The sequence below is a fragment of the Mugil cephalus genome, chromosome 23, assembly GCF_022458985.1.
Source record: "Mugil cephalus isolate CIBA_MC_2020 chromosome 23, CIBA_Mcephalus_1.1, whole genome shotgun sequence".
Lineage (NCBI taxonomy): Eukaryota > Metazoa > Chordata > Actinopteri > Mugiliformes > Mugilidae > Mugil > Mugil cephalus.
In genome coordinates this window covers 11,153,953-11,169,653 of record NC_061792.1, presented here as the reverse complement: position 1 = coordinate 11,169,653, position 15,701 = coordinate 11,153,953, and the positions used below count along the sequence as shown (strand labels likewise).

At 44.3% G+C, this 15,701-nt stretch overlaps 1 protein-coding gene across 2 annotated transcripts in view; it reads right to left on the bottom strand.

The window, feature by feature from the left end:
- The window catches only part of LOC125000869 (sodium-driven chloride bicarbonate exchanger-like), a 33,068-nt gene extending 17,727 nt beyond the window's left edge, over positions 1 to 15,341 (bottom strand). Inside the window, exons 1-3 of one of the 2 annotated variants that reach the window (XM_047576608.1) lie at positions 14,999 to 15,341; positions 13,369 to 13,398; positions 1,937 to 2,018 (exon numbers count right to left, since the gene is read on the bottom strand). In XM_047576608.1, coding sequence (XP_047432564.1) covers positions 1,937 to 2,018; positions 13,369 to 13,398; positions 14,999 to 15,046 — 160 coding nt within the window. In that variant the 5' untranslated portion in view covers positions 15,047 to 15,341. The remainder of the gene's footprint in view (positions 1 to 1,936; positions 2,019 to 13,368; positions 13,399 to 14,998) is intronic. The other variant, XM_047576609.1, reaches the window with a different exon arrangement.
- Between the last annotated feature and the right edge of the window lie 360 nt (positions 15,342 to 15,701).

Below are 15,701 nucleotides of genomic sequence, written 5' to 3'. Positions count from 1 at the left end.
CAGAATCTGCAATAGAGGTTAATGGAGGTCTGAGAGAGTGCATTGAGATGACTAACTATATGTCAAAATATATTTGTAGTCTGGATCTACCTTCCCTGTCAGAGCATGTTCTGCTGCAGACGCATCCATCCAGAGCAAACTACTCTTAGCATCCGGTAAATTATGCATGTCAGAAGCAGAGGAACGAGGAGGGACTCTCTCCGTGCACACGCAGCAAATCTCACAATATAAGGAAAATAACACAAGCAGAGCATAATGTAAGAGCAGAGCAACGGGAGCTTTATATTTCATGAGTCGAGTCTCGCAAGTGGAAGACTTTTACAAAAATAGCTCCCTTCCTCCCGGCCTGAACTCCCGCTGATGTCATACGACGCCTTTTCTTCTGTGGCCTTCAGTCAGTCGCAGCGGTGGGCGGCGTGCCGAGTGTGTAGTCATGTATGTACGGCTTCACGTGACCGCCGAGATTGTTAGTGGCTGGAGGAGGGCTGCTGTCCATGATCTGTGACTGCTGCAGCGACTGGGCTCTGCTCTCAGATGTACTCCATGGTGCTCACGCAAAATTTAGACAATTATTAATCACACTGACGGTTTATTTTATTTAAGGCATGAGGCAGTCTTCAACCCAAATCAGTTAATCTTGGTCCGTGTTTGGGTTGAGAAAGCTTCAGAGGACGTCCTTCTCCTGCCCTGGTTGCTGTCTTTGTTAGCGCAGAGACAGACGGACGGAGAGTTATTACGGAAACCATCATCCAGGGTTGAAGGGTCCTTCAGATGAAAGTACAATATCTCACCGGCAGAGTGTCAGAATGAAAGAGTGACATCTTTTTTTTATTTTTTTATTTTTTTGTTGCGGCTGCCTCGGCCCGCGTTGCCCGGCAACCAGGTTCAGCGGATGCTGACGGAGGAACCGATTCTTTGAATGTACCAATGATTTCTATTCTTGGTAAATCACATGGGATCTACTTTATTAGGAGTCTGTCTTATTCCTGATGTTCACCCTAATCCTTTGTATATAGTTTTAATATACCAGTATACCAGTGTATTTGATTACACTGCATTAAAGTTAAAGCTGTCCCCGAAAACGTCTCCAATTTCAGCGTTTTTAATGAATGAACGAAAAAAATGTTGCACACAGACTACAGTTATTACGGTAGCTGCTATTGACATTACAGACGTAGCAGTTTAAAAGTGTTTACATATGAAACAATGAATGAAATTAATTAATTAATTCTTTTTTTTTATTAATCTCTGAGCTGTAATTGTGATTAGGCTTGAAAAAAAAATTATCGTACCATACCGTATAGATACGGTATTCAAACTGAATAAACTCTGCTGTTTTTCCATGATAATTGTTTCTGTTATTTTTAATACATGCAGTGATTTATTCTACAATGTGCTCTTATAAATTAAATTGTAAATGGTGTTCTGCCTTCTTCCTCATAGACCAGTGACAGTCGTCCAGGTTCAGCCACCACCTGAGCCACACCTGCATATAGTGATATTTTTACTTACTACCTGTAAATCCCATAGAAATAAAACCCAAAACAATTTTCCAAAATAAAATTAAAAATAAAAAGCTGTCCTACTTCATTGAAATCCCCTCGTCTATTCAGGAAGCTATGTGTTTGCCGCACGTCTGTCTCTTTCATGACGAGCTCTGAAATGCTGACGCAAACAGATGTGTGGAGAATGGAGCCGCGGCCCTTTGATGCCGCGGAGCTCACATCAAAACCTAACATCCATCTGTGGTGATTCAGACGTGTTGACAGACAGGTTGTCTGGTGTCGGTGCTGCTCTGCTGTCAGTAAATCTGCCGCGTTGGGAAGGTTTGTGTTGAGGTTACCAGATTACACCAGTGAGGTGACGTCAAATCGTGACAGTTCTTGGAGACCACAAATTAAAAAAAACATTTAACATCATTATATTTGGGTGTTACCTTCTAATTCTTCCTTCTCGAAGTTGGTGTTGAGCATGGAGCGAGTGCCCCCGCGGTCCACCACCGCCTCCTCATCGGTTCTCTGCAGGAGACACAATTACGAGTCATTACTCACATGTGAAACACAACAACACACATTTAACCAGTAATGCGCACAATTATTTATTATATTTGTAGAGAAACTTCAGATTAGTCCGGCTTCACGGTCCATGTAAGGAGACTTGGCCTCCATCAACCTTAGTGTGATTAGGTGTTATGTACACACACTCTCTCAGCATCACACGCTAACGTCCAGCGGCTGTCACCATGGCAACAGAAGGCGAGTTCACCTCCCGGGTGCCAGCTCGCGCCGTATTTGTTCTGAGTCGTGATTTTTTTTTTTTTTTTGTCAAGGATGCATCATTGTGCGTAAGCCTCAAAACCGCGTGAACGCTGCTCCGCCGCCCACAGCTCCGGCGAGGCCGGTGTTTTTTACTCGGGGAAGCGGAGCGACTGCGCGCGCGCTCAAAGCGCAGAGCGGAGGAAACGAGGGCTGGTGCTAATGGATGCGGCGTAGTGCGTTTCTGGTTATCCTATAAATAGACCTGACCTTGAAAACTAAAACGGGGACTGGTGGTGGTTTGAATAATGATTTTTAATTATCTGTGTGAACTCTGGCTTGTTGTATGGGTTTTTTTTTTCATTGTCTTTATTGGAAGCCCTGTTTTACCAGATCAATGATTAGCACAGATTGGGTAATATCTGCATCACTGTGTACAGTAGCCAGGGATAAACACAGCTCCAGCCTCAAAGAGTGTGGTTGTTCTTATCGAGTCCAAAACCTTCCTGACCGGGGAGCAGCTCGCCAATACCTCCAGGGTCCAAACACCAGAACCAAAAGTTGTCATGGTGACGTGTCCTCCCCCTCCCTCTATCTCTGTATGTCCTCTGACTCCATATCTCTCCTGTGTGTGAGTCTAGTGTTTATCATTTAACTCTGTGACTGTGTAGCGGCCCTGCAGGTCATTAGTGTTCATTACTGCATGCAATTATTTTTGCCTTTTTTCTTTTTTTTTCTTTTTTTTTTTGTACTTCCCACGTTGATATTCCACTGGGAATATATTGCACTTTTATTTCACTCTTGCTTCAAATCACGCCTACAAAACAGAATGAGCAAATAAATGTGGGTACATTAGTCAAGATTAAGATGCCAGACTCAATTCTTATCACAATACGAGGCTCGTAACAGGATGGCAAGTACATAGGGCTGAGCGGTGTGACCAACAATATATATTACGGTATTTTTTAAAATTCTGATGGTACCACAGTATATTACGGTATTTTTTTTTCATGCATAATCACTCGTTCACAATATTTTCTTCTGGTTGAGAGAGGAATTAATGCAGTAGATTGACTAAGGATGGACTGTTTTACTGTGATGATGAGGAAATGTTGTAGAATAATTACACACTAGTAGTAAAACAGGTTAGCACGGTCCTGTGTAAGCACTGACTGCTAATGTGGACATGTGGATATTAAAAAAATAAATAATTAAATGTGATCAAGATGAAATGAATAAACAGGGACAATTACGGTTTAATTTATTTTGACATATATAAACTACTATGTCTGTTACATCAATAGCAGCGCAACCAGCTACCGTAATAACTGTAGTCTGCGCAACTTTTTTTTCTTCGTTCATAAAAAGCTAAAATTGGGGACACTTTCGGGGACAGCTTTTGTCAGGGGTCAGGTCATCCAAAACAGGGACTGTCCCCAGATAACGGGGACGTCTGGTCACCCCAAAACAAAAAAACACAAACGACACTGCACAAGTCCGCTTCATTTGTCGGACCTTTCCATCTTCACCACCGCTCTACATTGAAAATGCTCTGGTTTGACACAGTGTCTCGCAGCACGGTGTTCCAAACACCATGTAATCAAATGCACCGATATGTCACTATGTTTCATAAAAAATTCATGAAAAAATATACAAGTATAGTTACAACCAACTGACTAAGTGTAGTCCAAATATGGGCACCATCAAGTATGTTGCTGTTCCAGTTTTGTACTGTGTCTTTCTTCAGGACTGATTGAACCGGTTTATTATTCAAAGCAGATAAATTTGGACCTGAAAGGAAGTATATTTTGAGTAACTCTACAAAGTCGACCAGTGCTGCTACAAAAATATCACCTGTATTTTGCCCGTTGTTTTCTGAAGACATTAAACTGAAACAGGAAATGCATAGTCGAAGCTGTGTCAATATATATTCATGTGATTCAGAAGGTGTTTTGGCCTTTTGACAATTAAACCAATCTGCAATAGTTCTGCTCACACAAACAAGGCTCCATAAAATATGAATGGTCTGGTAAACCGTGCCGAGCTGAAGGTGGTGGAAGCTGGACATCACTCACTGATCCTGTCAGATTAAGTGAAAGCGCTGCTTGTGCAACACGGACAACCATGCGTGGACAGATGCTGAGGGCCGGCGTAGTGGGCTTACTGAGACATTAACCGAGCAAGTGGACTCACTCGTGGAGACATGCACGCACAGGCCCAGATGAGAATCCATCAAGTCTCTGGAGACGGACTTCCCTTGGCGTCCACTGGCAGATGGTTAATGGTGATCTGAAGGACTGATATATATATATTTATTTCCTGTTAACTGTGTCATGGTGCGTGCCTCCGCAATCAAATTCACACCCATCCTAACCCTCCTCTCACTTAAACTGATGACTGCACTCCATCTGCTCTGAGAGCAATCACATGCATAATCAGCACAGAAGACAAAGTGGCAAAAACCCAATTTTAGAGTGGTCAGAGGAGCCGAAAAGAACCGTAATGGGCAGGATGTGAGTGCTTGTGACAGGCGTGGAGGGGAAGAGGGCGCTGCTGCTGCTAGCCCCAATATTATAGCCCAAAAGTTGTTCACAGCAGTCAAAGGTTTTGTAGTTTTCTAGGAAAAACTTTTCCGTTGGTCAGAGGTCAAAGTGCGTTGTCTGAATTTATCTTTGAGCGTTTGTCGTCAGAATTTGGAAAAGTTAGTGAGATTAGCGAGAGAGTAGTAGATGGAGACGACTTGGAGTTTCATTAGCTGCGTTTCCTTGACAGTTTTTCACAAAATAAAAGCGATATTTCTGACATTTTGATCAAGTAAAATGGTGCTTTGTTACGTGTTTCCACTGAAAGGTACGCAAGATGAATTGGTCACATGACCCCCTGCGTCATCTCCAGTGTTTCCATTGCACTTTTACGATAATGTTTAATATCGATATGTCTGAAAAAAACTTCATGAGAGGTAAAGATGTTTCAGTGATATTTGAGAGGTTTTTGGAAACGTAGGCATTTCCATTACCAGTATTTTATTGTGATAGTTCTAGATATTGTTTAGTGACAAAACTGTTTTGGTTGCACTGTTATTTTTATTTTTTATCGAGCAGAAAGAAAACTGCAAACCCAGGATGAGAATTCTGAAACCACTGCGACAGTCAACTACAAGTCCAACATATTGTGTTTCTCAGACCTCCTACATGTGTGTATCAGTCTTGAATTACCACTGCGGTGGCCACTGCACCAAGGACCTCTGTAAGAGCGTGCAGCCATATGAACACAGGGAAACCTAAGTAATTATTTTCCCTGACAGCATCATTTTCTCATCTTACTACTGCGTAATTAAACCACTTTATAGATATAATTGAACACTTGGTAGAGCAATTTGGCTAAGAGAGTAATTTTTAGTAATTTTCTTAATAGTTTTAACTTTAAACATAGCTAAATACTAACATACTAAACTACATTGGAATCATGTTGATGTGTATTTAAAGAAATTTAAATTTGTGGGGGAAAATTACAAAAAAATATATAAAAAACAACTAAGCAACCAAAGATTTTCGACCCCCCCTGCAGTGCTGCCGTGAACCCCCATAGGGGTCACGGACCCCCTGTTGAAGACCTGTGCAGTAGAATGATTGTGGACCATCATCTCAGAAGGTCCTGAGTTTACAGGTCGATCTTTCCTCTCAGAGAATGAAGGAGGCCGTTCCAAAAATGAGAAAATAAACTGGCCACAAAGTTGAAATGAAAGGATTACTTTGTATCTTAAAATTTAGGCCAGAAGGGGAATGAACAGTACTTGGGCTGTGAGAGAAATCATTTCACAAGTGCACATGAACCCAGACACAGAGATTATCGTGCAGATTGTTTTGTAATAAGACTTTGACCGGGGTATGGATTTTAAACTTTACATGACATACTCATATTCTCAATTCTCTATTTTGTGTCCTAGTAACTAAATACTAAATATGAAACAATGGCTTTCTGATATGCAAAGCTTTACCCTGCTCACTATGACAGATGAGCCAGAATCTCCCGCCTGCAGGTCCCTGCTTCTATTTATAGACACCGGTCTCTCTGCCTCATGCTGCTGACCCTAGACCAGCCCAGAGCGCCGCATCCCAGCTCGCCAATCTGGGTTGAGATTAATCTGGCAGCCTTTGCGGCGGGATAAAACCTCGTCTCTGACCACGGGATCAGTGATGGAGGGGCCCCTGCACGGTGGAGGAGAGGAATTAAATCAGATGTTTCTTGGTTGGTCCGCTGGGCAGTGATGGAGGGCTTCAGCGAGGACGGGAACATGTGACCAAGACTCCAGGGGAGTCGGGAGGGGAGAGGTGGCGGTGGAGGAGGAGGAGGGGTAGACATGTGACCAGGCATGAACAGACGCACTTGAATGTAGCATGAATGTATGTTATGTCTACATATTTTAAAGGCTTTTTCATCTTCAGATGTTGCATAGCTTTACACGCGCTATAATAGGATGTCCAAATGTGTACAACAAGGCACACAGGTCCTCTGCAGTCAGTCAGTGGTGTGACGGAAGAGCAGTGTGGGTGAATGAGCGTCACACAAAGGAAGAGGAGGCTTCGGGACTGGAAGCGAACTCAGGGACCAGGGGATGTTCTAATGTCACGCAATGTTCAGTCATGCGTGTCCATGTCGGCGCGCAAAGCCGCGACGCTAAGCCAGGCAGCGTGACCTTCAGGAGAAAGGTTTAACATTCGTCTTCGTCTCATTTTGATTCAGCGCACGTCCTATGGATGCATGCACGGGCGCTTCACAGTCAAAGTCCTGCAGGAGCCCATCTACTGTCTCGACTATATTAGGCAGCCATGCATGTACGACTGGAAGCAAAATAAAAATAAATATATACTAAATGGGTTAAAATGTTGAAATCAATTTGCAGCAATAGCTTTTCATGCTCTTGTGTGATCAGTACCATAAGGGAGCTCACATTAGCTAATATTAGCCATCTTTAATCAGATTACTGCAAATTACATTACGTTTGATTTTCCTACCAATAGACATTTTAAAGCGACTGATTCAAGAGAAGCTTGGAAAGGCTCGTAATGTTTGTATTTGGTACTTTGGTAGCAGCTTTGGAGGCAAACAAAGTTGTGATGTGGTTTGATCAGATATGAGGTACAGTAAGTGATAAAAGCAGATGGAACAACCCCCACCAGAGGAAAGGCAGGCGCAAATGCCCAAAAGCAGTAAAGTGAGGACAGTGCTGTCTAAGTGTATTTGTACATTAAACAGTTGCAAGCTCAAAATGAGATAAGAAGTTCAGCACACCTCTGTCCAACTTTCCAGCATTGCACGGCACAAAAACATCCCTTGAGACTAGCGTCAACAGCAAAAACATCCCTTTTTGGGACACTGAAATTCATGGAAGCTGAATTCAAGGTAAAGCAGCTTGGTTTGCACGTATCTCATGCAAAGCTAATGCAGCTGCAGCCTCTTCCTCTCTCTGCGAGGAAGGTTGAAAAGATACCAATTCTCACTTGTATTTGTATTTCTTGTGGGTCTTTTGAGAAGATGTGAGATTTTCTAACTGAACTCCAGAGACATGTGTAACATTAGGCTGATGAAATGTGGTTTTGAGGTCTTTATAGTTACCTTAAACCTACTCACTCTAGGCTTCCTCTCAGGCACACATGAATCTACCCCCATATCCTGTTATGTGCACTCTGTGTCCCAACCACAAATGTAATGACTTTAATATCTGACATAGAGTATCTGATTTACACACAAAAGATCGAGTGAGCCAGTGTGCCATCAAGTTCATTGGGTAAAAAGTGAAACAAATGACATACAGTACACCTACTGTACCTTCTAATCTTGCACACAACATCTTGTGTTTCCAAGCCTTGGCCGTGAAGCGGTCCTAAAATAAACCCAGCCGACTGTGAAAGTGACCTGCTTCAACTCCAAGTACACCTCTGTGACAACACTTGATTTCCAACCCTGCCCACCCCCCTCACATTACAGCTGCATCACCACATCTCCTCCTTTTACAATGCGCTCCACTTTCCTCGTGACTGTGACCTTTTTGTTTGAAAGCGCAGTTAAAAGTTGAAGCTCAACGTGACAGCTGGGTCAGCGTTTATTCACTCTGCCAAAGCTGCAAACCAGGGACCCGACGCACGACTGCAATGGGGGTTGTCGTAGCGGTGGACGGATGACGGGAGACGAGCTTGACGACTGATGTAGTTAGCATAATCGCTAAAACGCCACATGGAGACCACTAGCAAGACGACATTTGCGGAAACAATAATAATACAACTTCTACTGAAGCCAGAGTGATTGAATTTGACATAAGAGTTCCCCAAACATTTACCCCTAGGAAACGCCATCCACAACTTTGGTTCCAACCACCAAATTGAGCATGCTAATAGCAGGGTCGGAGAATTTGGTGAACCCACATAGAGTATTTTTGGGAGTCGTGACTCAAGAAGAACTCGTTCTGTCCGGACACTGGAATATTTTAATATATATACAAGGGTTTCTTGGGAAACCAGAGCCTGGGTTGACCAGCTTCGAAGCCATGGGCGACAATTAAAACTGCTTTACTTGAGCATGAGGCTTTATGGATGAGAACCTTCTTTAATACAGTGCTTTCAGTATTTACAGATTCAGTAGTGGTTGCGTTTAGACTGGGGATTGGTCAGTTTCACAGAGCGTAATGGAAAAGAAAAATCTGCAAAAGCAACACTAGCCGATCACATTAACTGTCCAGCAATGTTATCTCTCAGGGCGTTACTAGTTCTAAAACAACACAGAGGATGTCTTCAAGACAGCTTGCATTTCATTCTCCTGGCCAGTATAAATGACAGACCTATTGATTCTCACAAGCTCCTTTCCAGGAACCTGTTCATATTACCACAGGCCTCTCTGGGAAGCAGATATGTGACCTCATTTCTGCGTTCCTCCGTGATCTCTCCCGAGGCTTTCACAATGGCAGGGATGATGAATGTTAACATTATTATACGTTGAGATCTAGGCCAGGAGGTGTACACGATGATTCACAGTGCGTTGTATTCATCGTCCGACCTCGGCATGCGAAAAAAGCCAAGCAGGTGGCGTTTCATGCTTAGTCAATCTGCTTTAGTGGACTTTCTACATGTGTTAAGAGCCAGAGTGCTTCTAGATGTTGTAGCTAGCTAAGAGGGTTGGGGGAGTGGATTAACAGTGGCTATACAAGCCCTGCGATTGGTCCAACGCCTCTGTTGTCATGGTTTTCCATCCCTACAGATGGCCATAGTTACAGTGGCAATGTCCGGAGTATCACAATCAGCAACATCCTGGGTAAGAATATGCTGAGTACGCTTGGAACATCTCTACATCCGCAACTTCAATCGGACAAAGGGAGATACAAAGCATCAGGTAAGCTAGGATGTGAGCTAGCAAGTAGGGAAATAATCCTGCACATCCTAGAAGCCCACAAAAAACACTACAAACATATATATGTGTGGAAAAGTGTTCAAACTGAAACAAATTCAGCTTGTTCACCCATTTCCTCCCAGGGATCAGCAGGGTCAGTACAGCGCTCGGTATAAGCTCCTCTCCTGCCCCAGAACGGCAGTCCCATCTGTCAGCCAACCTCCCCGGGACTTTTCGCATGCACGGCAGCACAACTGGCCCTCTCTGCAGCGTAGGAAGCCCAGGCTACCGCAACCTATTATCTATACATGCACTAACGGCGTGCAGTCAGTGAAATGGCACATTTATTCCAGCTATAGTTTGTCAGGTCTGAAAACAAAATGAAACTAAACTCAGTGATGCCACTGGAATTACTCAACAGTCAAAGTAATGCTGGTCCTATAAGATGGTGAACACTTAGACCTACCTGATAGGAAAAGGCTTTATTAAGGTCCACTGTGAGCATGGTGCTCCTCCTGTAAGGTTGGGGGCAGGATGCCCGCTAACTCCCCTTGTGCTTGCGGCAGTTGTAAGGTAAGAGGCTAAGGCTCAGGGCCTGAGCCCCACTCTGAGCTCAGAGTGAGTGTTTGTTATTTATGGAGAGTCCGAGAGAATCGTAGATAAAGACAGAGTTAGCTTCTCTCTCTGTGCCTCTCAAGTCAAACCCTCTCCCCTCCTCTCTTCTCCTCAGCCGCTCTAGTCAGCTGCTCTTCCCATCCTGGAACACGGCGGCAGCCTCACACCGAAAAAGCCCCCGCGAACACGGCATGAAAACAAAAGCGGCTCAGCTCAGCACTGCTCCGACTCTGGCTCCTTCTCTCCCTCTGCCTCCGACGGCTTTCATCCAGGGATGCATCAAATGTTTCTGACAATCGTCCATCCGCCAATCCCCCTAGAGAGATTAGCGCTCTGACATCACCAACGCTGTGATGCACACAGCCTCCGAGCTCTGTGGCTCCGTTACCTAAGACAAGTTTTAGGTCGCTGGGAGTTGAACCCCGACACCCCTCCTGCAGGAAGGGCTTCACGCTGCTCTGACACACCTCACGGCTGCACGTCCCATCACAGGTCAGAAGAAGCGGTAAGCGGGACGTTGGCGTTGCAGCCTCGCTGTGTACAGTGCGTGCATATTTAAGCGTGTCTGCAGAACCTACCTGAGGCAAAGAAGCCGCTCTCTGGCTGTAGTGCATTGTCAGCGAATCTGTGCTAGCACATGGTGTGCTCGAAACAGATCCGGAGGAACAAGCAGATATTTCTGCTGCGCCGCCTGTCACGTTACTGTTAAAACGCCTTTTGTGGTTTGTGTCGGACGATATTTCTGGAGGGGTTTTATTGTTGCAGCATTCGCGCGTGGAGATGCACTTAAAGGGGTCCAATTTAGCAGCACCGTCTAATTTTAATAGTCTTTCTCTCATCATCTACCATCCACCTCCATGCCCTCTTCACCCTCTATCCACTGACGCTGCTATAATTAACCACGGAAAGGAGCACAGCCGGCCGGGGCTCCTAGCTGCGGTGGGGAGGCTTCACGCGGAGTTGGATCACCGAGTCGAACGGAGATTTAGCACTGATCCAAGGACGCCACGCTGAAAAAGAGCGAGCCCGGGTGACTCCAGCACACTTCCTCCATCTGTTCTTGTTATCTTCTCCAACCTGCCCGCTAGCCTAGCTCTAATTGGACAGTCAGCGTTTTAATTAGGACCACCCCTGGCAAGTCAGATCCAGGACCATTTGAGTTCTAGGTACCAAAACCAGTAAGGTTATGTAAAGTTGTAGACGGACGAGGAACCTCACCACCAATCGTCTTTTGACTTGACTTGTCTGGAGCTCCAAAGGGTCACCACACCATTGTCACCTCACTGGGTTACACCCAAACCAAAGAGAAGGTTAGGTTCGGGACTTTTACAACAAAGTCGTGCTATTCCTTGACAAGTTTAAAGCATTTTTGAAACAAAACAAAATTTTATACACAAGGTATGGCCTGGCATATAAAGAGCTTATTGGTAAATATGGATGGAAAAGGTGTTCACCTGTTTCTAGGCATTTTGCTAAGCTAAGCTAACCATTTTAAATCATTTGTCCAATTTTTACTTTATGTACAGATAGCAGATGTAAATAAATCGTCCAACTTTAACAATCCGATTGACCAACTATGTTGAAATAACAATAAATGCAGACTACTGCCACCTGCTGGTGTGGAGAGTTATTTCCTCTCATGTGTAAAACATACATTGCAGCCGGCTGTAAACTTTGCAGTGTGTTGAGGTTTACATCTCTGGTCCAGACAGAGGCGGTGTGAGGCCACGTCATTCATTTCTCTTCAGGTCTTCTGATGACGGTTCGCTGTGTCTGGGCGCTGGGCCAACCGCTCTGCTTCTCCATATTTAATTTACAGGCTTCTCGTATTACCCTTAACAAGAATGTGTCTGCAGACGATAGCGATGCCACCTAAAACATTTGCTATGCTGCACCTTTCACCAAAGAGCAATTTTCTTTGACATTTCATGAAGAATTTGAAGAATAAATTAGAGAAAAGTTCGCAATATTTTGAGAAGTCAAAGTCCAGGTGGAGGATTGACATGTTAACCAGTGGGAGACACATTCTTGGACTCAGTCTGGCTCTCAGCCCCAAATTGCATAAACAATGTTCAGTCAGAACAGATCACATGTACATGTAGAAACTCTTCTCCACGGCTGCTTCCGTCGTCTGGTTATACTCACACCGTGCTAGCTGCTGAAAGCCTCGGCTCCACTTAATTCCCATTATCGGTGGTTATTTATGTGCGGCTGCCTGTTGTGCACGCTGCCAGATGCATGGTGACATGCGTGACCATTGTGATCTAAAAATACTTGACATCTGCTCAGCAAGCTGGCTAATTAGTGATATGAACCAAATACAGACGTGCGGCGGCGCCGAATATAGATCATAGAAAACGTGGCTTAGCAGCCAGATGTGATCACACTTTGGACATCGGGGCCCTCGAGGAAATCTGTCTTTGATGGAGGAGGACTCTTAACTGAAGGACAGCGTTGTAAAAATAATTCAACTCCTAGTAAAAAATAAATCAATTTTACTCTAATTGTAGCTTTTTGTGAAAGTTTAGATCATTTTTTGGGGGGCCGTGAACATTAATTAACATAATTCACCCGTCCCAGACAGAAAGCTGGTTAAACCACTCAACATTTTGGACTTAACTGTTGGTTAATCTTTCTTTCGTTGACTGGGAGGAAATTTTTATTAATATTTTATGTCACAGTATTACTTTATATAGTTGATATAGTGAACTTGTTGCCCATATTTACACATCCAGCAAGCACAGAGATTACATTATATTAAGTGCATTTAAATTTGTGGGGGAAAATTAATAAAAAAATATATATATAAAAAACGTCTAATCAATCAAAGCCTTTGCGACCCCCCTGCAGTACCTCAGTGGACCCCCTCCCTGTTCAAGACCTATGTCCTAACGCACACTCTGCTTAAATATGAGGTCAATTAAAGCACATGCCTTAATTGCCCTTTATATTTCCTAGTTTATTGCTTAGAAATATTGATTTTTCCAATTCTGCCCCTTGTGCCATTTTTTTATCAAGTTTGAAAACCGGTGCATTAAACTGAGTTATCATCGTTATTACCGAGCGAATCAATACGACATTCTGCAGGCCAGAAGTAGAGAATGAGAGATGTACTCACCACATCTTTATTTTCTTGGGAACTTTGCTCCTGCAAGACAAAGAACAGCGAGAAATCAGTCAACGGGACAAAAGCAAGGCATCGCTATCGGGGCCAAATTTTCTGCTGAGGAATGCCTCGACGTGTAGTTAACTCAAGTGTCCCGACTCAAAGGCAGAAGGGAGATGTGGCAATAACAATGATGCATTCAGGTGCAGTCCTTCCTGTTGTAAATCTAACATGCGCTCATGCTTGACCTTGGGAACATGGGAGCCTGGTAGAGCGGCTCCATTAAGAGGAGTCCCTGAAATTCCTACCATACTAACACCTCACATACTCATACACATCCTGGTGAAACCATGACAACGCTTGCTGCGTAGGAGGAGGAGGAGGAGGAGGAGGAGGAGGAGGAGGAACAGGGGAAGCAGCAATAAGTTACAGTGACAGGGAAGCGACCACACCGCATTGAGACTGCAGGGGAAACAGCAGAGCCATCCCGCATCCGCTCCAGCCCCGTCAGGCTTCACTGTACACTGTAAGCCGGGGGAAAACTGAATCCTCACGTAACACATCCACAAATAGAACAAACGGGGAGAATATTGATTTGCCTCCAGAGCGGCCGCTGCTTTTAAACAGGCATAAAGCAACACGCTTCATCTCTCTCCTCTGACACTGGGAGTCAGGACAGCAGACATTTTTTTTTCTTCTTCTTCTCTTTCTCTTCCTCAGCACGGGCTCACCTGAATGCTAATGAGGAGGGGGGCTGACCGCAGAAACAGGAGCAGAAGCAGAAGCAGAAGCAGCCTCTGGCTTCAAGTGGAGCGATGCCTTGTGTTTGAGGCGTGCTTGTTTGAAACTCTGCCAGTGGCCTGAGAGGGCTCTGACCCAAGTGTGTTTTTTTTTTCTTCCCTGACCTGTTTGTTCCCTGTTGCACAATTCCACAACAAAATAAACAACACGCTTGTACGCTTATGTTGTCTACACCTTAATCACCTTACTGTGAATTTCTGTGGGATGCAATGATAATAAGGCGTGAATGAATTAAGAATAAAGAGCGTTGCATCCCACTGATCCCTCAGCCTCCTCACTGCTCGGATCAAACACTTCGTGCTTCTAATCCCGGGATAACATCTTGGACTTGCAGTATACTTAAAGCAACAGCTTGACGGCAGGTTACACACAGTGCATAAAAACTGGGTTATGAAAAAAAAGAAAAAATGGTTATGGAGCATCTCCGTGCAGCAGCACCGCTGTGCAGATGAAATCAAACTGTAGCACGTCAACCTGTGCACTGAATCATACATGATTTTTTGGGGGGGAACAACATGGACTCAAAAAAAAAAAAAAAAATTAAAAATAAAAATGACATGACACACAAAAATGCCCACATGGAGAATTTACCCCCAATTTATGGTGCGCAGCATCCATGTTTGCCGTGATACCCAGACGACACATTACCGGCGTGACTGCTCCTTTTAAAAACGCATATGTAACAAACACATAAATCCACCTTGGGACGTTTTATTCCAACATCCACAGCTTTATTCTAAATGGAAACGCGCTCATTACCAACAGTTCATTCAGGGTCCTCTCGGATTATCCGCTACACTTAATGAAACAGAGCATTAATAGAGTGTTTCTTTAGACTTACCGTGGGTAACAGAGGCTCCATTTGAGCTCCTTGATCCGTGATGTCCATCTTTTCCTCTCCTTTGCTTCACAATAGGCGAGTCGTGATGCGCTACTCCTCCTCTGTCAAAAAAAAAAAGGAAAAAAAACGGTGATCGGAAACGAGGGTGGCTTTTTTTTTCTTTGTTGATTTGATTCCTGTTTTATTTCCCCCCCTCCTCCTTCACACAATCACCGGCCGGGTTTTTTTGTGTGTTTTTTTACTCTCTCTCAAATGGAGGTAGCAAACGCGTTTCCGTCCTGCCCTACATAATTTACGCATGGAGGAGGGAGGCAGCGCTTCCCATTACACGCGTTCAGCACCGGACGCGGCGAAGATGGACGAGGAGACGCTCAAGCATGATGATGATGATGATGATGATGATGATTATGTCTGAGCATGTATCCAGAATTTCATTTGTGATTGCTCTACCTACGGGCGTTTATACCTACACTCATGATGGATATAATAATAGGTACAATCGATAACAGATGCTGCAGTGTGTGAGTTACCAATGTGCATCAGTCGTGCGCGCTGAAACAGCCGCAGCCACAGTTTGTAACCAGCTCTGCGTTTCATTACTGTACATCAAATATGCTTGTGCATCATCCCCAAATGCCCCGCGTTATTTCTGCTCGCAGAGCACACGCTGATCCGCCGGCCACCGGAGTCCATGTTGGCTGCG